This window comes from Dreissena polymorpha, chromosome 14 (assembly GCF_020536995.1).
Source record: "Dreissena polymorpha isolate Duluth1 chromosome 14, UMN_Dpol_1.0, whole genome shotgun sequence".
NCBI classification, from domain to species: domain Eukaryota; kingdom Metazoa; phylum Mollusca; class Bivalvia; order Myida; family Dreissenidae; genus Dreissena; species Dreissena polymorpha.
Genome location: NC_068368.1, coordinates 21,511,760 through 21,537,282, shown reverse-complemented (window position 1 = coordinate 21,537,282; position 25,523 = coordinate 21,511,760). Strand labels below are relative to the sequence as shown.

The following is a 25,523-nucleotide window of genomic DNA, read 5'->3' as shown; positions in this document are numbered from 1 at the left end:
TTGCACTCCTGCAAAAAAGCACTTGGTCACATAGCTTAATGCATATGCTCCGTTCGAGATGTATTTATATTTTGAAACAACGTTCCTCTAAGTGTTGGTTTTCTCTATTGTTTCGTGCCTGCGTTCATAAAATTATCGTGATACATCGGAACGAAACGGAAGGGTCGCATGTTTGATTCAAAATAACGTAGAGGGCACTGAACCGCTTTAACACCGTGAAATTTCTCCAACAGTGATGTATTCGGAGCTTGAACCTTTTCTATCCGTCGTCGAATTTTTGTATTTTCTATTGCGAATCTTTTTAAAGAACAAACATCTCCAGCATACAGGCGGCCAGAGTCTGTAATTTTCTCTACAGTTTACCAACAGGTACATGAAGTTGGCTAGGTAATCGTAATTGAGTATGGGTATTCGAACTAAAGCGACAATCCAGTGAGCGTAGAATACTCAGTTGGGTATTAGGTGCTCGATCTTAAAGGGGCCTTTTCACAGATTTTTGCATGTAATGAAGCTTGTTATTAAATGCATTATATTGATAAATTTAAAACCTAAAAATCTATAAAAAAAAAACAACAACAAGAAAACAATTAAATCAAAGTACTGACAGTACTGGTGTGACGATGCTTTTGAAGAGGATGGATATATAAGCATCAATTTAAGTTTATGTACATCACCACAATTGTGTATGTGGGTACGAAAAAAATGGGTACGATAATTTTGGGTACAAAATTATGCCCCCAAAATTGGGTACGGAAAACAATTTGGTTACGAAAACAAATTTGGGTAGGAAAAAATTGGGTACGAAACAAAATTGGGTACGAACAAAATTGGGTACCCGTGGGGAACTTGACCCATTGATCAGCGAACCTGGGAGGCGGGTTACATTCCCGGTCAAATATAACAAAAAATATCTTTAAAAAGATATCCGACGTGTATTTTATGTACCACTTATCTTAAAAAAACGTTCTGTTACAGTAAAACGTTTGTGGGTTATAACATTACGTTTCAGCAGATATATTCAAAACTTGACATGCTCTTTAATTACACCATGCACTTTAATTTTACATGTATATCATACCAAACTTTATATTTCGTTGTTTCCTGCCCTAAGTTAATGATGTTATGTGTACGGACGTGATTTCACATGCCCATGTGCATGAACATATAATTTTTCTCTTTTGATTATTATTTTTTCTCTAATTCAATAAGCTTAGGCATGTTTGTTCGTTAAGGACGGCAAAAATTTCATGATGATTCCCGAAAGTAGGTATGAGCACATAGTCGAATGAGCTCTAGAATACTTGAGTTTGCCCATGAACAGATGGTTAGGTTGGTTAACTAAATCTCCGCGATATGACCTAATATGTGTTTACAACAGCAAACAATATCCAACAAACGAATGAATTATCAAACACAGTATGTGCACTGAGGTGGCTCTGTAATTTATGTTTGAAAAGTTGATTAAATATGCAAAATGAGAAAGAACGCATAAGAGCGAGTTTCATAGATGTTGCATGGCTATTATGCTGTTTATATACCATACTATATACGCTATAACGTTTAAAAATGGCAGGTTCGAAATAATTCGTTTCTTACACCTCATGATCGCGTTTTAAACGTTAATTATACACGTTTTGCATTCGCAATTTATTTACAGAATCACGACACATGTCAAATACAATACAGAAAATGCATAGTTTGTTTCATTGATCTATAAACATATAATGGACTGAATATAACTGATTTAAATTAACGTTTTCAAATTATTATTAAATCTTTTTCCCAGAATATGCTGTCCTATTTATAGCTGAGCTTCCTTACCTTTATCAATGATAATCAGCGAAGTATGCCGATTAGAAAAATCGAGCTATCTCAATCGAACTGGCTCGGTCTTTTACATAGGTAGCCACAGTGAAGAATTTTTTCATGGTATGATAACTTAGACGAGCTGCTTCGCAGCATCGTCAAAAGGGAAAAAAGTAGTACCCTCAACCTGGACTCGAACCACTGACCCCTGGAGTAAAAAAAGTCTCCCCGCTTAGACCACTCGACCATCCGTGCTCACGTTGTGGCTACTTGAATCTGCGAATTAATATAATCAATATAATTAAGGATGGTTTACGTAATATATTGACAAATGCAAACATATAATGATATATATATGGTTTAATTAAAGGTCACATAGCATGATATGATACTTCGTCGAAATAATATAAGGATGGTCCCCAATTAGTATTTTGATTATTACACCATATATTAATAACAGATAGACTGTTTATACGTTAACATTGGCGTGATAAAATGTCTTACTGAATCTATATAAGGACGTTCTCACTAAATTATTCATACACGCATCTCGTTATAATGACAGTTGACTTAATATATAGACAAAGTGACTTAATACATTGCTCTGTTGTATATATATATATAAGACAGTCAAGGCTAATATTCCAGGATGATGCACGTATGCCACGCTCTCGATAACGTCCTTAATTTTCATCGCCACTGGTTGCTAGCTGGTATGGATTGCCGTCAATGTACCACGTTTTCAGTACGAATTGTATATTTTTTTGGCGTCTTTGGTCCGTCGCATCGGTTTGTATGAAGACTATCGGGCGACTCGCACGTCTTTCTGTAGTTAGGCGCCTGCCAGAATGTACTTGTATTGAGTCGTACTTGGGGGCTGGCCTCGAACAATGCAGTCTAGAGAGATTCTTTTCTTTACCGTTAGTACCATTTAATCCCCATGGGTCGGTGTTCATCTCGCCGGGTCTACCCTCGGCGGACATTGCGGTATGCTTTGTCAAAAGTAATCTGATGGTCTTGATGCAAATACCCATTAATGACCTAAATAAATCGTTAGAACAGTTTTTAGTCTGACCAACGTCTGCTCCAGGTATCCCAATAAATATTTGAATAATGTGTTTTTTCTTCAGTCTTTCCCTCAAATATGGCGAAAATCAAACTTCTACAACGAGGTAAGGCTTTTTTCAACGCGATCAATTACTTTTCTTTCTCTTCTCATTTTGGGCAATGTAATGAACTGGTCGACCTTGTACGACCTTTTTCTTAAGTTTAGAGACCTTGGTCGTTATAATATTGATTTTATTTTCAATGCTTTCCATGGCCTTTAGATCAGATATTGCAATGGAAAATTATATGAAGGCACACAGCTTTTTCAAATCTCTCCGATCAGTATGTTCAGTCATCACTTTGACCGGAAAATAAATGTATAGTATTTTATGTAATTTATTGAACACATCATCTTATAAACGAACGATTACCTATCTTATGTCTCAAGGACACGGACTCTAGATGAAACGGATATGAAACGAGACCGTATCGGCAAATAGCTTGTCGATACTTTGTCACGTGACCGGTAACTATCGATTAGCGTACATCGAAGCGCCGAGGTTATACATTTTGATGTACCCACTGTCTTTTTTAAAATTATACTTTCATTTCTCGGCCGATTTTGACAAATTATATATCATTTACATTAGAAAGCCTATGTTACGTATTTTTTCAGATATGTAAATATATATTATGTTATCTTCTGATTAGGGCAGCCCGGCGAATTTAACTTCAACTTTTGCAAATATCACACCGTTTTTTAAAGTTTTACGGTTGACATGTTCGTACTTTATACCGATTTGAAGCATATATATTTGGAGTTCAGTTTTAAAATTACATCTTGCTTAGGAGAAAAGAATTCTGTATACGACAGAAAAAAATGGTTTTAAAATAAAATCAAGTAAGGAATGAAGTCGTACGAAAGTATCGAGCGGTCCTAACGCAGAGAACTGATGCTACGGTCTTGGCGATTATGCTTTTGTTTAGATACCGGCCATTTAGTTTCCTTTGTCATGCTTATTATATTTTTCATGGATTATATTGAAATATTTTGTTCACGAAAACTATCAATAAAGCTAATTAGTAATGAAGCTTAATATTTATTTGAAGTATGCAAAGCCGAAAAATACTCTGGCTCGTAATAAAATTAACATCCTGTCTGTGTAATAAACAAGCGCTGTAATCGTAATTTATTAAGCTTTAATAATAATAAGCTTAATTGATATGTTTTAGAAGAAAATATTTCAATTTATTCCATAAAAAATATAATAATTATGTCAAATGAAATTAAATGGCCGGTATCTAAACAAATGCATAAGCGCCAAGACCGTTAGCATCAGTTCTGTGCGTAAAGACCGCGCAATACTTTCTTCCGTCTTCATTCCTAACTTAATTTCATTTTTAAACCATTTTTTTCTATCGTATATAGAATTCCATTCTCCTAAGCAAGATGTAGTTTTAAAACTGAACTCCAAATATAAACGCTACAAATCTGTATAAAGTACGACCATGTTTACCGTAAATATAGATTCTAAAGCGGTATGATATTTGCAAAAGTTAAAGTTATAACTCGCCGGGCTGCCCAAATTAGAAGAAAACTTGATATATATTATATATAAAAGACTACGAAACGTAGGCTTTCTAATGATATATAATTTGTCAAAATCGGCCGAGAAATAAAAGTAAAATTAGAAAAAAGACGTTAGTGGGTACATCAAAATGTATAACCTCGGCGCCTCGATGTACGCTAATCGATAGCTACTGGTAACGTGACAAAGTATCGACAAGGTTTAAACGCGCGGGGGTAAAACATAAAATGTTTATTCCTCGTGTTTAACTCGCTATAAATCCATTAATAACAACGGAAATATACTAAAAATTATATTTTTTTGAAAGAGGAATAAATAAGCAACACGATAACGTATACACCAATAAAATCGGGTGATTAGTTTTTGCATGAAATTGAATTACTACAGTGAGTGTCAAATACTCGATTCAACTTCTGTCAATATACGCTCCGTGCTCAAGATTATTTTTTCCATAATTTGTGGTCTTTGCAAAACATGTATTGCAAGGGTCACGTGTCGTGAAGCAAAACACAATATCCTTGTTATATTTTCTATACATATTATAAATATGATTTTTTTTTATAAAACATTTCTCAAATTAAAAATATTTGGATTGATACATCTGTATGATTGGGTGAATCTCCCGGGGGGGGGGGTAACTTCCCAAATTTTAGGGTATGGGTGTCCCGCTGAGACTTCCGAAATGTGACCCATTTTTATACCGGAACTCTGATAAAGTAGACCCATTTTGATACAAGATCTTTGAAAAGCATACACATTTGTATACGACACCATTGATAAAGTGGACCCATTTCAATACAAGAAGTTTGATAAACTGGACCCATTTAAACACTAGAATTTGATAAAGTGGACTCATTTCATACTAGAATTTTAATCTCTTTTATATCAAAACAGTAAAAAAAAGTCAGTATACTTATTGAATTTGCTATATATCTTTCCCGCTACTGAAATTTACTTTTTGATACCCATTTATATACAAGAATGACATTTATCATACCCATTTTGATACTGATACTTTCAAATCTATATGCATTGATATACAACCAAATTTCTGATTTCAATACCCATATCTATATTTAGATGCACAAAACCATACCCATATCTATAATTTTAGTCGAAAAAACACCCCCCATAGAATCGGCACACCCCTATATACCCGTATATAGGACGTTACCCCCCCCCCCCGGGTGAATCTAATGTTAATGAAAGAATGATATGTTTTGCAGTCAAATGAGATACAGCCTTATTAAGAAACTTCTTTTTCTTGTTGATCACTAGTGTACGCGGCCTAATGTCGTCATTAATCATTACTATATTTATTTTTTATTTTTAAAGATGATTTTAAATTTTGAAATAAGTAAATGTATTTACCTTTCAAATTTTCAAGCGCCCAACACTCTTCAATGTCCAATTGAAAAAGGAAATGACGTATACATAAAAACATGCCGACTTAAGGAGCCTGACGATAATAGAGCCGCGTACGCTGGAACTAATAAACACTTACAAACAGTAAAAGGACATTGAATCGATCATCATCATATGGCATGTTATGGTGCAGGGATTTGATAAGAGCTTTGCTCGGAACCAGTCAAAACTAGGCTGGTGGTAATTCTTTATACAATTAGTGGTGTGTGACCATACCAAAATATAAACAGGATGAAATTACCGCACTATTTTGAACGTAAAATCAAAATGACTGTTTATTAAATTCGGGTAAGTATCGTTTGCAAAACTTAAACGCTTTAATCAAAGTTAAATATGATTCTTTCTTATGGTGGTTTACAAATAAATGAAAATAAATTAAATTTGATCACTGAAGACACATGAAATTTATTTGCGCAGCCTTAAGATTCGGTATATATTTTCGCGACCTCGGCCAATGGAAATATAAGCTCGACATAAAGAGTCTATGACTTTTAACAATGACGTTTGAACGGTTTTAAAGAGATATCATTCTCATTATGCCATACAGCTCTTGAACGTCAAATATGATGTATCTTTGAATATTGCCTATCCTCTAACTAATTACAAAAAAATACATCAACATGGTGTGATTAAAAGAGAAACTGGGAAAATCCCACATCCATTAAAATCAATAGAATATAGATAGACCAGTGGTAGTCCATATGAGCGGACTCCCAGAGCCTTGATAATTTTTGCTATGGCGGCTCTGGCAGTCCATATGCACCCCTTCATAAACATGGGAGCAGTTCTGCGCATGGAATCTGCGCGCTTCACTATACAGACCTCGTTCGAGACAAATTGAGGAAAATAATGAATAAACTTCTTGAACATGTTAAATTTACCTGAATGGCACCCTACGGATGTTATCCTTTGCATGCGCCCTATAAAAACACGACGATGTTTCAACACACTTTTCTCGCTGAAATGTTTATGTTTAAATTTGAAACAGTGTATTCCATATCAAATACCACATCGTTATCGACTTGATACGCTGGAGCACATAACCCGACATGCAAAATATTGGTGTACTGCGACCTAACCAATATTGGGTCAATTTTCCAATATGGCAGAAACAGCGTACAAAACAAAACCAAAGTCAATAAAAATCAATTATTTCTTGCTTTAATGGTACCATTTGGATGAGTTTGTGGTTTAAATAGGTAAACTTTAATAAGTAGTGGCAGTTTCAGTGTTTCTTAACCATTGCATTGTTGATAACATTTTGCACCATGGACAAGAGAGCGCATTGCAACTCTAAGAAGCCCATTGGGCTATAAAGCTTAGAGTTGAATTATTGCAACTAGGAGTACATTAGAATCCCTTCATAAACACAGCCGCAGTTCTCCATAGCTGATCAGTGTGCTTCACTAAACACTGTCGTTCGTGACCAAATGAAGGAAAGCAATAAATAAACTTCAAAAGGACATTAAATTCATGTAAATTGCAACATTCTGACATTATCCTGCAACCATTTGGGTTATAAATCCGAGCGTTGAATTATTGCTAGACCAGGGGTCTCAATACCGGCCCTTTTTAACCAGGTTTTCCGAAGGAAAAAACTGGTTATTAGATTGGCGAATGCGGGCGGGCTGGCTGGCTGGCTGGCGGAATAAGCTTGTCCGGGCCATAACTATGTCGTTCATTGTCAGATTTTAAAATCATTTGGCACATTTGTTCACCATCATTGGACGGTGTGTCGCGCGAAATAATTACGTCGATATCTCCAAGGTCAAGGTCACACTTTGAGTTCAAAGGTCAAAAATGGCCATAAATGAGCTTGTCCGAGCCATAACTATGTCGTTCATTGTCAGATTTTAAAATCATTTGGCACATTTGTTCACCATCATTGGACGGTGTGTCGCGCGAAATAATTAGTCGATATCTCCAAGGTCAAGGTCACACTTTGAGTTCAAAGGTCAAAAATGGCCATAAATGAGCTTGTCCGAGCCATAACTATGTCGTTCATCGTCAGATTTTAAAATCATTTGGCACATTTGTTCACCATCATTGGACGGTGTGTCGCGCGAAATAATTACGTTGATATCTCCAAGGTCAAGGTCACACTTTGAGTTCAAAGGTCAAAAATGGCCATAAATGAGCTTGTCCTGGCCATAACTATGTCATTCATTGTGAGATTTTAAAATCATTTGGCACATTTGTTCACCATCATGGGACGGTGTGTCCCACGAAAGAATCACGTCAATATCTCCAATGTCAAGGTCGCCACGACTAAAAATAGATTAAAAAAAAAAAAAAAACTTACAAAGGGGGTTAATTTTTTTGGTCATTTCAAAAGTTCAGTTTGAGTTTTCTCCCTTTATCAGATTTTTTTTTCACAATGAAAACCTGGTTTTGTGACAATTTTGTCCCTTGTTCTGTCTATTTTGGGGAAAATGACCTAGGAAAATTGGGATTTTTTCGAGTCACGAAATCTACCAAATTGGGAAGAATTTTCATCGACAAAAGCATTATTTTGGAAATGATTTTTTCTGATTTGTTCTTTTTAAATCTAATGTTTTCATAAATATGTATTGCCCAATAATGCTAACTTAAAGAAAGTATTAAACTGTTTTTTTAACTTTTTTAGCTCTGCTGTTTTCGGAGAAAACCCAAGGTATTGTCATAGCCTGCTCGTCGTTTGCCATTAGCCGTAGTTTTTGTGCTAAAACCTTAATATTGGCTCGTAAATCAAAGTGCTTCCACCTACAACTTTCATATGTAGATGCACCTGATGAGTTTTACACGCCTCACCCAATTTTGGGTCACAAGGTGAAAGGTCAAGGTCACTGTGACCTCTAAAAAAATAAATACCTTTTTTTCTGACAAGCTTTCACAGTCGAGCGTTGGCACCCGTTATGCGGTGCTCATGTTTATCATGCAACAGTCATTGTCCACTGCTAATGTAAGTATGTGTGTGATAAAAAAAAAACCACATACTTTGTTATGCTTGAAGTTCACATACAATACAAAGCTCGATATGTCATTAAGTTTTTTTTATGAATATTGAATAGTCAAAGGACCTGCATTCAACATATTTTTATTCAAAATTCAAGTTGCAAAATGTCTGAAGGCAACCAGTTTTTGAAACACACAAGTAAAGCTGACTATTACAAATTTACAGTATTGAAATGTTAAGAAGCTACAAAGAAGAGTGACTCTGAATCTGGCATTGGCAAATATTCATCACTTGCTTGCTCAGAAACCGCTTCTGGGTAACACAAACTGGCATTCTGACTTTGACTTCAGGAAATGTTAATGGGTGTGTCAGATTCTGGGTTAGTTGCTATAATCCAAATCCCAGCTATTGACCCTCCGTGAAGAGCTGTACGTATGTTCTGTAATTACTCTATGTTTTCGGACACTTAAAATAATTATTTTCTTTCATGTCCAAAAAATTAGATACATAAATTATTGACAAAATACACTGAGTCACAGGTGTCCAAAACTTAGAGTCATAAATTGGAAGTGTCCAAAAATAGCGTCAATTGTGTCAATGACTATCGGTAATATCACGCGCTTGTAAAATACCATGCCATTTTAGTATTAATTACAATTACAGGGTATATATGTTTTCACTGTATTTTAAATAATTTTAAATGCTTAATTTATTTGACAGAAAGTTACTATAAAGTTGTACTTTGACTAACGAGTTTGATGATGAGCATGTGATGTACCGATACGCGCTAGTACAGACATTCGCAAAAGTGTCGGACCTGACCGACGTTTTAAAGACAGGTCCGATTGAAAATGCCATGTTGCCGGTCCGAATGTTCGGGAAATAATTCAAGAAGAAAAGTTGATTTATTTTATCGAATACGTTCCAGTGTGCGATCATTTGAGAACGAATATTCCTTGGCATTCCGGAAATTTGCGCTTGGTACCAATTTCATCCGGTCTTTTATTTATCGATTTCTAATTGGTTAGTGGCTGGCAAAGAATGAACGGTAACTGACGAAACCTCTTCGCTACTTTCCAAAAAATCTTACAATTCTGCGAAATGCTGCTAATGTCCGCCATCTTGAAATTTTAAGTGATCAAATTATAGCAATGTTAAGCACTGCAGTAGCATATTGTAAAGCAATATGTTAACCGAATTATATATTGATTACATATTTGCTAGGTTACTGGTTATTCGTTTACATTTTCTACATTCAAACGATATGTATAAAGCACATTTTATTATATGTGCAAAACATATACATGTTTTCGGACTGTCGTATTCGGATACAGTATGATTCGTCAATTTTAATTTATTTTCGACGTCCTTTATAAATTTTTTATAAATGACGATACACATGCGATGATACGGATGGTATGGTTTATAATATTTAACATTGTAGTCAACAGAAATTGCATCTAGAAAAACTACAAAAAAAGTACAATAAGCTAGGTCACGGGGGTGCCCCCCATAGGGACTCGGCCCTTAATCCCCGTTGGGGTCCTGCGGTCCCAGACCCTAGCTTAATTTTCCGAATTTCAAATTTGGGTCAATTGACACCCCTGGAATTAAGAAAACAAATATGTAACCATACAACTTAGCGACTTACGAAAACAACCAACACTTAGTATTGATGTAGCATCTGAGTTGTTGCCGAACGACATAACACTTAACTTCGAAAATATATGAATACGATATATATGTTTGTACATTGATGTTTCGGTCCTATTAATCCCATTCCGGTCCTGCAAGTTATCTAAGACTACCGGACCGGATGTCCTGTGGACTTAAAATACTTTTGGGAATGTCTGTAGTATGAACATGTAATTAACGCAATAAAAAAGCAAACTACGAATACTTTATTGTTCATTTCCGATAGCTGTTGTCTAACACCTTTCATTGTTCGTAAAACTTGCAATAAGGTGCATCACACTTTGAAGCGTATAGTATTTGTCACAGTTATTTTACTGAGAAGGGGTAGTACCATTGCGGTAGATATTGAACTGTTAATTGGCACTACCCCTGGTAATTGTCATAACGCTTATGCTATCAGGCGAAACCATTGTTTAATACCTGTTTACAGGTTATTTACCCAATAACGCAAATGTAATGGTCCGTTGCCCTCAGGCATGCACCTCCCATGTTTTATGATGTTAATCTGGTTGTAAAACCCCATGATCGAAGTGTCATTAGATATGGAAAGCAGGACTGATATTTGGAAAAATAGCACTGTAAAATATACTGTCCGAAAACTTAGAGACATTAATTATGAACAAAAACTCGTGTGTCCGAAAATTAAGAGTCACAAAAAATAATTATTTTTGCTAAAAAAAGGGGTGTACAAAAACTTAGAGTGTCCGAAAACATAGTAATTAAGGTACACATAAAAGCTCAGAGCATTCAAGAACTAGATTCTGGATTCCATAGACTGCCTGGAGGTAGTATTTCCCCACAAAACATTCAGTTTTTGTGTGTCTTGGAGTCAATTTATCGTATTTTACTTTGAAAGTACTTCCAATTATGCAATATTTTTTATACTGGATCCAATTTCCTTAATTTTTTACCCAAATTTATTCTTTCGAACCACAGTAACCTTGAAAGTGAAACTAGTAGTGCACATTTATTTACCTCAGACCATCGATATCAATTCTCAACCAATTTACAATTATTAATGCGTACACATGGTTATCACTCGTATACATACCTGATACTTCTGAATAATCAAGCACTTCAATATTTAAAAGCTAATTCTGACAGAAAATGACTGTAAATGTGTCTTAAGAAATGCATAGACACAAGCGGTCGTCATTTTGTCTGAAGTATCAAGATCGCAAAATTGCATTATGGAACACTCGTTACAATGACGTTATACGCGGAATTCCCATTGGCACGCTAAAACACAGCGCCCGATTATCCACCGGAAAACATATTTTTCGGCTTCAATTATTTCGGTCTGAAATCGGGGAAAAAAAATAATTGGGAAAAAACATCCATATTTGGCATTTGGTAAGATAGGCAGAAAAAGGCGTGCACTAGGATATTAAAGCTCGATTGGTCATTGTCGGCTCGGGTTCTACTTACATGTACCCCGGGTACTCTTAAGTATACTTACATGCAGGGATCATATTTCTCCGCAACATCAATCGGTCCGGATTTAAATGGGGAAAAAGTGTCCGAAATCATGACAAATTACGCTAAAATATATTCCATTGATTTTGCTATTCATGAAGATGGTATAATAAATGTACAAGTTAAATTCCTTAGGCATTATTTTAAACGGAACATACGAGTTTTCTCATTTTGTTTTATCATTTGCTATTTCATTGACATTGGTTGTTTCGTGTGCTGTTTTATCTGACTGTTTTTCATCGTTGTCAATATTATTAGCCTGTGTAAATCTACAAAGATATTTTAAATCGTTGTCAACTCGATAATAGCTTACAAACATGCATTGAACCAAACAAATGTCTGTGCGTAGGTTTGTTACCAGGGTTGGCATATTGACCGGTCAATTGAGTATTGACCGGGCCGGCGGTCAATACCCGGTTAAAACCGGTCAATACTGGTCATAACTGGTCTTTACTGGTCAATACTGGTCGATTGAAAATTGTAGCATTTAAACATTACAAAGGAGCCATTTTATATTAAATCAATAATTATTCTGTAATTGATAAACTTTTTTCTGAGTTATTTATTGTAAACAAAATCTTTAAAGCTGTAAAAAGTTACTTCTTTATTATTTATGGAAACAGCCTCAAATACATAAGGACTAAGGCAATATCTGTATCTCAGTGTATCACATCTGTACCTTAAGTATTATTACTATTGTAGGTACATGTACCATAGCATTTCACTTAGGCCAAAAAAAAAAATAGTCTTGGTTCAGGGAACATGGCCAGAAAAATGTAGGAGGGTAGGTAGGTTTTTTTTTTTTTTTTTTTTTTTTTTTTTTTTACCAGTCGACTGATTTCAGGGTGAAAAAGGGTCAGTTAATGCACCCATGATTGTTTAAACACTGACCAAATGATTAATATTGCACATGTGGTATTTAGTCGTTGTATATTATTCAATATTCCTAGCTCTTTATGCACTTCTTCAGGGCTAGCGCTGGCCCAAAATTTCTTTTAGCCAACCATTTTTTCTTTGTCTGTCTGTGATAGTGTGACCTTCATATTCAAAAGTGAACAAGCCATCTTTATGAGTCTCTCGTGTTTGGGGTGTGACCTTCAGAATTTTTTCATCATGAGACCTGACCTAGTCTCCGACAGGTGCTCAAGAGTCTGAATAGTGGCTGTCAAAAGGAGGGTAACCTCAGAATAGCACAAGTCTTTCTTCTGGTACATTTTTTGATAAAATGGCAATGGGTTTGAGCGCATCGCACAGGAAGTGAGCAGTGTACATAAATTTGAATGTTGCTATTGGTTTGTACAGGCTAAGGGCGTCACAGTACATTGATTTTGATTCATTATCAAAGCGAAGCCAATTGTTGTCAAGTTTCCATGACTCTTTGAATGTTCTAGTGTTTTGTGTTTTAATAATTTTTTTTTGTTATGACTCTTTTTCGTCCAACAACGCTTTAAGGTTAAAGACGCCATGTTGGCGACTTTAGAGACAAAGTGGTTACTTCCATTTTTATAGTAGTGTAGATGAATGACTCTTCCTATGTGTTAAAAATTTGAAATGTTAATTAAAATTAAACCGCGCGTGTTTTTCACATTTTTATTTGATTAAAATACGCTGCTGTCAGTTAGCATAGTGTGCGAGTAAAACAAACAAATTAATTAATTATCATCTTTTCATTTCGATCGGAAATTGGCAGAAAGTTGTAACATCATCGACATAGAACTAATTATTTAATTATCACTTTTAAATTCAGATCAATAGACAGCTTGGAAATAATTAAAATATTGTCACGCTTCTTTTCATTTTTAATCTTTAATAATACAACATTTGCGACCGGCCGCTATTTTGTTTGCAGACGACAATATTAACTGTGTATTCAAAGTGCACAGTGTCTGCGCATGAATGACCGAATATTACTCCATAGCTCCACCCATTTTTACATTTCATTTAACAACGTCATTTCATGTGTAAGCGAGCTCAATGTTGATTGGCCAGCTAGCATGCGCACTTCAATAACAATAAGGTCAAGCGATGTCTCTCGTATACACGTGCAGACCGGTTATTGTTCACTGTTCAAATTGCGAACACTTTCATTGAAACAAAGAGAAAAATATAGAAAACCAATCCAGGTTTAATTGGTGGCTGTTTTCAATGAAATTTTACGAGATTTTAGCATTTTCGCCATCAGATTTTTTTCCATGGACCAAAAAAATCGTTAGGGTCGGGGGCAAAAAATAGGGTCGGTCGGGTTCCCTGAACCAAGACTATTTTTTTTTTTGGCCTTATCTATTGATATATCTATTTGATAAGCAGATCGACAAACAGAACTCTTGTGTATTCTAGGGTAATAAATTTGGCCTATTAGTTGGTAATAAAATGCATGCAGTGTTATGTCTCTGATATTTACAATTAACCCGTTACCACTTAGATACGTATTTTAAAGCATTTGTAGTCTTAAGAAAGTTGTATTTAATTTAAGACCTTTCTCACTACAGGGCCCTCACACTACTTTGGGGGAAGGGGTCCGCAGCCCTTAGGAGGGGGAATTTTCGCGGCGTTTCCCTTTTAGGGGGAGATTTTTACTTACTCTCTCATTATTACATTTGTACATGTTTGCACTATATTCAGGGTTGTCATTATTAACCGAATGCCGATCGAATTCATCGGTTAAAATCGCCAGAAAATCAGTTGTTTTTCCTGAATCTTTTAAATTGCTATCGGAAGTTTTTATCACGCAAACCGACAATAATTGACGAGAAATAACCGTAGTATAGTAGAGCGACGCCCATTCAGTCAGTCCATTAACTCCGCCTAAGAGCTACTGTGTTCAATGAATTTCTCAGCGAGTGGCCAATATTGATTTTTCCAGCTGTCAATCAAATTCTTCTTGGTAAGCATGTCAACCAATCAGCACTCGGGCAGCCGAATTACACACAAAATTGTATCAAATAGCTGTACATTTCACAGATTATTACTGACCGTATCTCAATGAATGTAGCACTGTCGAGCGTAATTAACTAATTTTTTTAGTTAGAGAAAAGGTTTCCACATATTAAAAAAATGCTCTTCGATTTTCTACCAAAACAAAAGATATTAGCGACCTCTGCGTTACGAAGTTGTTATTCAGCATCTAAATATTTAAGTCCACGCTTTTCCCAAGGAAGAATGACGTGATGTTATACATGAAGTCTAATTTTGGCATGATTTTCATCTGTGCATGAAAAACACGAGAAATGTGTCTCTGTTGCTAGAATTTACTTAATTTTCCGTGAATAATGAAATCTGGAAATGATTTCGGATAACACATTAAATTATACGCATTTGGAAAAAACTTCAATTAAATAGTGCATTTTGTTATACAAATGGGCATAGCACATTATGTAATAAGTAGGTAAATAACGTGTTTTGAGATTGCCAAACTATGCATACATATAGGAAAAGTACTTTAAAATAAAAAGTAAAATTTAAAGAAAGATGCGTTTTTATTCTCAGAATTTCACTTTCACTTTCGCAAACTTTTCTGAAAGGAGGTACATGTAACAGTTAAGATTGAGTCGTTGATTTGTCGTAATTACTAAATATAAACGGTTTACAATGCTTTCAAATCGCGTCACGTGATTCACGCATGTTAAATGGGAAGTCCCCTATCCCACAATTCAATTTGTATATGCACTTGCGTTAAATGGCAGACGACATTCATCGTCAATATTTGCCGTAATTTGGTTTAAAAAAAAAGAAATCGTAATTATACTGGATTATCGAGTAATGGATAGAATTGGAACATGCAAAAATCTATCAATATAATATGTTTTTACATAGTACAGTTTACTAAACATGTGAAAATCTTAAAATTTTCTATTCTTTTTAGACCTCATTTTAATTTTTATGCTCTGAGAATAGCAGTATTTTGTCCCTAAAATGTCTAAAATTCGTTTTCGGTCAGGGGGCTTTGCCCCCCTGACACCCCTACCAGGGCATTGCCATGCACCTACAAGGGGACCAAGGCGGCCCCCTTGAGCCCCGGCCGAATCGGTTACTTTTCCAAAATAATCCTTTGTTTCCAATCATAATGACAACCCTGTATATTCATTGCATTTTTCATAATTTAGTATGTTTGCAAAGATTAAATTGAAATAGAATTGAGATAGAATAATCATGAGACACATATTTCTATTAAAAAAAAAAAAAAAAAAAATTTTAAGGGGGAATTTTTTCCCCAAAAAGGGGAAAAAAGTATACTTTTCAGGTGGGGGACTGCCGCCAAATTTCGGCTGCAGATTTAATAGATTGAGGGCCCTGCACTAGATTCAAGCTTTACAGGCTTCATATCCAACCATAAGATACTGATGAGCAGCAAACAGCGTAGAACCTGAAAGACTGCAAGTTACTTGCAGGCTGTTCTGGTTTTGTGCTGTTTGCACATAGCCATTATCACTTTGCATCTAAGTGGGAAAAGGTTAAGCAAATCTGCCCTTAGGCTATTTCATATCACTCACACAAAAGAAGATTACATTGTACTTGCTATTAATTTAATAGTTACTTCTAACGTGTTTCCTTTCTGTATGAAGATGGTTTTTATCCCTTTCATATTAAAAAGTTCAATTGGTATTCACATGAATAAACAATCAAAGTTCTTGATTTTGCCAACAAATAATGTGTTCCAATTGTGGGTCTACTCTTCTTTTCAATTATTTTTTTCTTTTTATAATTTTTTCTTATTATGTTTTTATATTCTTATATCAATAAAAAAATAAAGTTTTTTTCACTATTTTGTTTAAAAAGTATTTAAAGAAATCAATGCAAGAATACATGACAATTAAGGATTGTGTCAAAAAAGGTGCCATTTAAGGCCCTATTATCAGTTTTGGGTGCCCCAACCTGTATAGGTGAGAAGACTGTTAGAAGACTGTGGGGACAGTGGGGTATGAGGAACAACTCATACACAGTAATTGACAGGTTCTTGTTGAATCAAGCACAGAATTATCTGAGCATCAGAATTCATTAGAATTGAAAAAAAGTTCAATCAACCAGAAAAATCCAATTGGCCAACTTTGACTTATTTGCAAAATTTTGAGAGATTGGCCTACAAATTGCATGAACAGGTATAAAATAGTGGGTATTAATTGCTTAAGACATTATTGGCAACATGTCTGTTTAATTTATATTATCAATATTGTTTAATTAGGCATGGAATATAAATTAAAATTGGGGGTGAAGTTCAATCGACCAGTAATGACCACTTTGGGAGTATTGACCGGGGCGGTTTTAACCGGTAAAAACCACCGGGGCGGTTGATTGGTGCCAACCCTGTTTGTTACTGACAATAACAAAACCAAATAGTTAAGAAATAATTCATGTACGTTATAGTTTGTAGTCGAATAACCCACGGCCGATAGTTAAGATGCGTAGGGATTATATGATTTGAAACCATGCATCTAAACTTTCGGTCGTGGGTTATTCAACAACAAACAATAAAGAACACAAATTATTTCGATTATAACACAATTTTTACTGAAGATTTATACAATGTATATTATTTTTCTTGTGTACTATTTTATGTGAAGTTCCGCCCATAAAAATAACTTTTGGCTGTTCTGTCAATCAGATCCGCGACTTTTATTTATTTATTGCCAAATTATTACGCTGGTGGAAAATGTATCTGCATATTTTGTTTAATTACAGCGCGTGCTTTCAGTGTATAAGGTCAGCCCACTATTATTGCAGAATATCCGATTTTCTTCTTTGTTTATATGACAGTTTACTGTATCATGCATGAAATGCACAATTTCCACGAGGATAACATCCAGGTTTGTACCTCCGAAGTAACTGTCAACGATTTTATCCTGGACGAGTACACCTTACGGACCGATTGTGCTATAAGCCAGGGAAATTATTGATTGATATTGACAGGGGGTTATTCACGCGTGACTAATACACAGCCGCGCGAATCTTCGCTGCTTGGGGCCATACTCTGATACTAGTCGGCTGACGCGCAATAGTCTGGTCCTGACCGGTTTAGAGACTGCAGCTAATGGTTTATCACACCTAATCGTGATAAGAATGTTTTTAGGGTGTGCACTGTGTAATCGATTTCATGACATGGGAATTTTAGCAAACAGAATCAGACCGACTGTTTGTGATTTTCAATCGGTCTTTCATGACCTCAATCAGTCTAGGACCGACAAAACCGACAAAAATATGATCCCTGCTTACATGTACCCCGGGTACGGTAAATATACTTAAACGTACCCGGGAATTTGAACGCTAAATTGGTCGTTGTCAGCTATTTTTGTTAAATTAATTTTGTTAACATTAGTGTCTATTATTAGCCGGATTTTTTTCGAAAAAATCTCGGCTTATAGATTGATGTTGTCGGGCGGGCGGGGGGGCGGGCGGGGTGGCGGCGTGCTCGAAAATGTTAAAGTTCTTATTTCATGGTATAACTTTGGTATGCTTGGACCTAGAGTCTTCAAACTTGACATGAAGGTTGGCCAGGATTAACAGATGACCACTGGTCATTTCAAGGTCATTCATTTGAAGGTCAAGGTCACTGTGACCTTCAATATAAAAAATGTTAAAGTTCTTATAACTTTGGTATGCTTGGACCTAGAGTCTTGAAACTTGACATGAAGGTTGGCCATAACTAGTTAGTAACCACTGGTCATTTCAAGGTCATTCATTTGAAGGTCAAGGTCACTGTGACCTTGAATGTAAAAATGTTAAAGTTCTTATTTCATGGTATAACTTTGGTATGCTTGGACCTAGAGTCTTGAAACTTGACATGAAGGTTGGCCAGGATTAACAGATGACCACTGGTCATTTCAAGGTCATTCATTTGAAGGTGAAGGTCACTGTGACCTTCAATATAAAAATGTTAAAGTTGTTATAACTTTGGTATGCTTGGACCTAGAGTCTTGAAACTTGACATGAAGGTTGGCCAGAACTAGTAAGTAACCACTGGACATTTCAAGGTCATTCATTTGAAGGTCAAGGTCACTGTGACCTTGAATGTAAAAATGTTAAAGTTGGTATAACTTTGGTATGCTTGGACCTAGAGTCTTGAAACTTGACATGAAGGTTGGCCAGAACTAGTAAGTAACCACTGGACATTTCAAGGTCATTCATTTGAAGGTCAAGGTCACTGTGACCTTGAATGTAAAAATGTTAAAGTTCTTATTTCATGTTATAACTTTGGTATGCTTGTACCTAGAGTCTTCAAACTTGAAATAAAGATTGGCCAGTACTAGAAGATGACCACTGGTCATTTCAATGTCATTCATTTGAAGGTCAAGGTCACTGTGACCTTAAATGTTAAAATGTTAAAATTGTTATAACTTTGGTATGCTTGGAGTGATCATAAGGCTGTCTGGATTTCTGTGTAGGTATGTGAAAGCAAAACAATAAATAGTATTATTTCATCTAAGTTTATTTTCTTACATTTGATAATGAAATTGATGGAAACTTCAAACAATATCTTACTAATTTGCTAATAAAAAAATTGAGATCAAACTTTCCTAATTGTCAATTCAAGTTCATATTTGTGACCTTAAATGTTATTGTTGTTCATGTATATGCATGCATTCAAAACATAACACAAGGTTTGCTCATGCCTTGAAAAGTACTTACATTTCATTTTGACCTTTGAACAATATTTCAGTAATTTAAGTATTGCATTGACAAAAACACGAAAGGTACTTTCCTGTCATTTAAATAAAAAATCCGGCTTCAATGCGGTCATCTCCGACCGCGGAACTCTTGTCTGTTAAATGGCCTCTATATCATAGAAACTCATGCTCAAAAAGCATGGTGATGTAGTGTTTTTTTTAAAGAGAAGTTTCTTTAAGCAACCAATATCGTTTACCAGTATCGGTTGCATTTATTAAGACATCAGATTTTGGGCAGGAAAACAACTCGGGTACAGTCTAATATAGCCTGGGTATGTTTAAGTATATTTACCCTACCCGGGGTACATGTAAGTATACTTCAGAGTACCGGGGGTACATGTAAGTAGTACCAAAGCCGACAATGACCATAGAGCGATATTAAAACATAAGTAATTAAGTTGCGAGGCTTGAGTCCTTACTTGGACAAAAGCTACATATCTTAAAAATATGTCTTTGTTTTACTACTCTTGTGCATACATGCCAGACATTTCGATCTTATCAGTGATCTTCATGTATCTGCAAATAATTGATTTTATCTGGCATTCACACCATGATAGGGGTCGCTAACTGCTATCGATACATGTAGATGCATCATAGTGAATTAAAAGCAGACTGCTTTTGTATTTCATGCCCAAAATAATTCCAAAGATACTATTACTTGTTATTCTGTGCATTATACCACCTGAGGCTTAGAAACCTGTAAAAACTCCAGTTTTGTATATCAAACAAATTGAGCGCTTACCAACACAATTTGATGTTTCACATAAATTTACTTTCTTTTCTGACTGATTTTCAGAAAATAACTTATACATTTTGCATCAATCTAAATTAAGAGTTAATTGATGATTGGTTGAATAAAAACAGAGCTCAATGTGAGCACATCGCCTTGAACGATTACACATGCCTCTGACCCACCAAACTTCATGAAAATGTGTAAGGCAATAACATCTGGGTCAAGTTTGATAATCGACCAAATTGACCCAGACACTCCTGAGTTACGGCCCTTGAATCATCGTAAAATTGGGGGTTTTCTCGTTTCCGCTCAATAACTGGAGCAATTGTCATCAGATCTTCACCAAACTTCATCAAAATGTGTAAGGCAATAACATATAGGTCAAATTTGATAATCGGCCAAATTGACCAACACACTTTTGAGTAATGGCCCTTGATTCATCGTAAAAATTTTTTTTTCTCGTTTCCGCTCAATAGCTCGAGGAATTGTCATCAGATCTTTACCAAACTTCATAACAATGTGTAAGGCAATAACATCTAGGTCAAGTTTGATAATTGGCCAAATTGACCCAGACACTCCTCAGTTACGACCCTTGAATCATCGAAAAATTGTGTTTTTTCTCGTTTCCGATCAATTACTCAAGCAAATGTCATAGTATCTTTACCATACTTCATGATAATGTGTAAGGTCATAAGATCTAGGTCAAGTTCGATAATCGGCCAAATTGACCCAAACACTCCTTAGTTACGGCCCTTGAATCATAAAAAAAGGGTTTTTTCTCGTTTCCGCTCAATAACTCTACCAATTGTCATCGGATCTTCACCAAACTTTATAAAGATTTGTAAGGCAATAAAATCTAGGTTAAGTTCAATAATCAGCCAAATTTACCCAGGCACTTCTGAGTTACGGCCCTTGAATCATAAAAAAATTGCGTTTCCGCTCGAAACATGCTCATAACTTCTATGTCGCTTCAGATGTATCCTTCATATTTGGTATGCATGTGTATATGGACAAGGCCTTTCCATAGGCACATAAATTTGACCCCTTTGACCTTGACCTTGAACTTAGGTTCCGCATTTAGGTTTCGAAATCTGTGTTTAGGTTTTAAAAAGCGTTTTTGGGGGCATATGTCTTCTGATGGAGACAGCTCTTGTTTTATTTGTATTTTTTTGAAAAAAAAAAACTATTGGGAATTTTTAGATCCCATTTGGAAAAATATATACTTTTTATGCCCCCGAAGGAGGGCATGTATAGTGATCGAACTGTCTGTCTATCTGTCACACTTTGCGTTTAGGTTGGGAAAAATGCTCATAACTTCTATGTCGCTTCAGATAGCAACTTGATATTTGGCATACATGTGTATCTCATGGAGCTGCACATTTTGAGTGGTGAAAGGTCAAGGTCATCCTTCAAGGTCAAAGGTCAAAAAAACAAATCCAAGGGATTATCTGTACCTGACAAATGATAAAAAAATATAAATAAATCAAAGCGGCGCAGTAGGGGACATTGTGTTATTGACAAACACATCTCTTGTTTCAATTGGGAATGAAGCCGAATACCAGACCCGATTAAAAAAACAAAAACATTGACTTTTATATGTTGTTACAATGTTTAGTATGTGATTATCTTTGCACCTTAATAAATGGTTCTATGTGATTTATTTTAATATAGTTTACAACTTAGACAGAGTACATGTACATGTATCTGTTAACTGAAAACCACTTTACACACCTACCAGTGTAGTATTTTGATATTGTCATCATCTGTACCTACGTGTTTGATATACCAAACTCCAAATTATACTTTAAAAAAATGAGTTTTATGATCATTATTTCCAGATTGATTGAGTGGCCTGAGTGGGTATCATAAGTTGACATGAATTCTAAATCACAAGAAGGCTTTGTAAGGGTAAGTGCTTGACATTTGTGTGGTAGTATTTGCTAATTGTTAAAGGGAGCTTTTGTTTTAATTATATGATTTCATTAAAAAAAGGGAAAAGAAGAACTGTCAAATTATATTCTCATCTTGCTCATCAGCATAAAATAACTTTAACATTTTGTAACTATGATTGTAGAAAATATTTACACAATCAGTTTAGTTCTGTTTCTTATGCTTGTTAAAAGTAATCATATGATGTTGCCATAATTATAACAGAATTTGTTAATATTATAAAACTGTTAAGCAGAACCCAGTACTGGGCAGCCAGTACACCTACCGGGGGTAATAATTTATGAAATAATTATGTTAACAGATTTGAGATTTTCTTTGTTTATCTGATCAACAGAGCCTAGAACCGAGACCTCTTAAGGACCTGAACTACAGGGAGTCTGGTAAGCAGACCGACATGTCATCGAAATTATGCCCAGACGGATCCTCACAGAAGCAGAAAATCTCTTTGCAAGAGTACAGAAAGCGTGTGCAGACGAGTCCCCAGGCAAAGACTGGGACGTCTGAACTGGGGCGAGAGAGAGACGAAGTGCTGGAGCGCTGTGCTGAGGAGACTGGGGATGGCAGGCAAAACTCCGTGGCAAAACTTGCACAACAATGTGACGGTAAAATTAGATTGGTCTCACAGACCATAAAGGCAATAAGCCCAATTTTCACAATAAAATCAAAGACATTTATTATTGTAAACAAATTCCTCAAATCTAAAGTTTTTAAATGAATTAGTTTGTTTTGTTTTATACTTGAACCAAGTGGGGATAAAGGGTTAAGAACTATACTTAAGACATAGACTTTGATTAGAAATAATCAGAGTGCCTTTAAAACCTTTTTTGGTGTGGCCTTATAATTTGTAGCAATATAACACGCCCAGATGTTATTTCAAATAAGGTGCTGTTCATTGGGCTTTGAGAATTATTAAATAATATGAATATTTGCATGTCATCATGACCTGTGTACGAACAATTCCACTCGCAATGAGGAGTGAATATTTGGGTTGGTCGTGGTCTTCTTTCAGGACAAGTGATTTTTTGTTAGATATTTAACAATTGTTGTGAAAATATGAGAAAATAATTATAAAAAAGGGTTATTAATGATTATTGTAATGTTAAATTAAATAAAATGAAACATAACCAATTAATATTGATGTAATTGGAGGTGTACAAATCACAATCAAACAAGAGTAAAGTCATTGGAACTTGCTGTATATGGTAAGTGCCATAACAAACAGAATGTTCATGCAGGGGTTTTTATCTGATTTTGGGGAAAGGGCCTGGCCTTTTTTGAGGGGAAAAAAATTGTGCGAAATGCCGGATTATGGGGAAAAAAATCACGCGAAACGCCAAACGTCTTTGGGGGAAAATAAGGAAAGTCTTAAATAATCAATTTAACATATTTTGCTGTTTTTAAAACAAATTCAAGGCAACAGATAATTTAATTATGCAATATATTATATTTTCTACACTGGATTAGGGTAACTTATGTATTTAAAGTTTAAAAAAAAAAAAAAAAAAAAAAATTTTTTTTTTAGGGGAAAAAAAAGTAGTCTGGGGGAAAATTTACCTGCTGATAGTAAAAAAAAATGCAAGGGGAAAGGGCCGTTTTTCGGCGGGTCCCAAAGAAGGAAAAAAAGTCCTGTCATGCCTTTATGACATCATTGATCCCATTCACTATCCAGTTTTTTCCAGCCTATTAAATATAGATGTATGATAAAGTTCAATAAAAATTGTTGAATACAAGATTTGAGAAAGTCATATCTGAATGTATGTTTAGGGCAAGACGTGAGAACAGTGAGCCATGACGTTGTAGATATCAGCACTGATCTTGGTAACATGAGTATTGATCAGCTGAAGGAGAGTTATCTAGATGACAGAACTGGGAACATACTGGCCCCTAACAGAGACAATACCCAGCAACAACTTGAGACCAATAAACAAGATAAACTGTCTGTAACGAGCAATGGTAATGGTCGTGAGCCTAAAGTTAATAAGCTGAAATTAAGCAAGTCATCAAGTGCTTCTAAATGCGATGCTGCCTCTGTTGGTAAAAGTAACCCAGTGTTGAGTAGGTCAGAAAAGTCAGAGAGCGCTCTGCAGAAAAATAAAAATGATGTCAACGACAACAGTACCAGAAAAGATCCTAATGTTGAATCACAGCCATTAGCAGAGTATATACAGCAAAAGACAGGTAAAAGCTTGTCTCTTGAAGTAGTAAAGTTACCAAAAGAAAGGAAAGAGAAAGTTGTTCATTCTCAGAAGCCACTGGTTATTGATTTGACAGAAGATGAAAACATACCTGCACCTGTTATAAAAAGCACCAGTCAGGAGAAGTCCTTTAAGAATCCCATAGAAGCTACCAAAGAGACTTCAGATCAGGCTATAAAGCCTAATGAAAATGTATCAGAATCATCTAAGCCAATCAAATCTGCAATGCCACTGAATAATAATGCAAATCAGCCAATGAAATCGTTTGAAGCATTAAGCAAGCAGGCTGGTCAGTTTGAGACTGGTTCACATCAGGAAAAGCTTGGACAGGGTAAACAGTGGACACAGGCAAGGACCCAGTCTACTGGGCCAGCTCAGCAGGCTGGTTTCAAACCTGCAACATCCCTGATGCACCAGTCTCTCCAGGCTGATATCCAGGCACGCAATGAGCTGGCAAAGAAGCTTGAAAAGCAAAAGGTACAGTCAGACAAAAAATGATTGTTTACCCCCTCCCCTAAAAAAAATTTAGAAAACAGAATTGTCCACAATTTGAATGACAACACTATAACTTGTCTGATGCTAGAACTTTTGCTAAAGTAATTTTAATTTTACTTAATTTCTCTTAGATGATATTTTTCCTTGCACGTACTTTTGTTATGAAGAGCAAACAAAACTTTGTCAACAAGTTTTCTTGCTGTTTGCAGGCCTTGGTAGCAACAGTAAAGATGTCCCAGCTTCCGGACAAGGGTGAGAGGCTGATGTCAACAGTGGAAACTATGGCAACCACTCTAGCTGACCTTGATCACAAGCTGAAGGTCAAGGTCGCTCAGCTAAACAGTCAGAACGTTGCCTCAGCGAATAGTGAAGGTTCAGTCAGTTCAGGTATGACCACTATCTTTTAATGTAGTTTGTTTTGAGATAAAAGGATATTCTTATTCCAAACATTCTTAAACCAGTTGATGGCTTGAATTAAGTTAAGGAGGTTTGTTCATCTATCATTATTCAATATTTTTC

At 35.6% G+C, this 25,523-nt stretch overlaps 1 protein-coding gene across 1 annotated transcript in view; it reads left to right on the top strand.

Moving 5' to 3' along the window:
• The first annotated feature begins 6,071 nt into the window (after positions 1–6,071).
• Positions 6,072–25,523, top strand: part of LOC127858164 (transcription termination factor 2-like) — an 84,724-nt gene continuing 65,272 nt past the window's right edge. Inside the window, exons 1-5 of the mRNA XM_052395132.1 lie at positions 6,072–6,155; positions 22,203–22,272; positions 22,649–22,916; positions 24,079–24,986; positions 25,214–25,391. Of these exons, the coding sequence (XP_052251092.1) occupies positions 22,240–22,272; positions 22,649–22,916; positions 24,079–24,986; positions 25,214–25,391 (1,387 nt within the window). The 5' untranslated portion in view covers positions 6,072–6,155; positions 22,203–22,239. The remainder of the gene's footprint in view (positions 6,156–22,202; positions 22,273–22,648; positions 22,917–24,078; positions 24,987–25,213; positions 25,392–25,523) is intronic.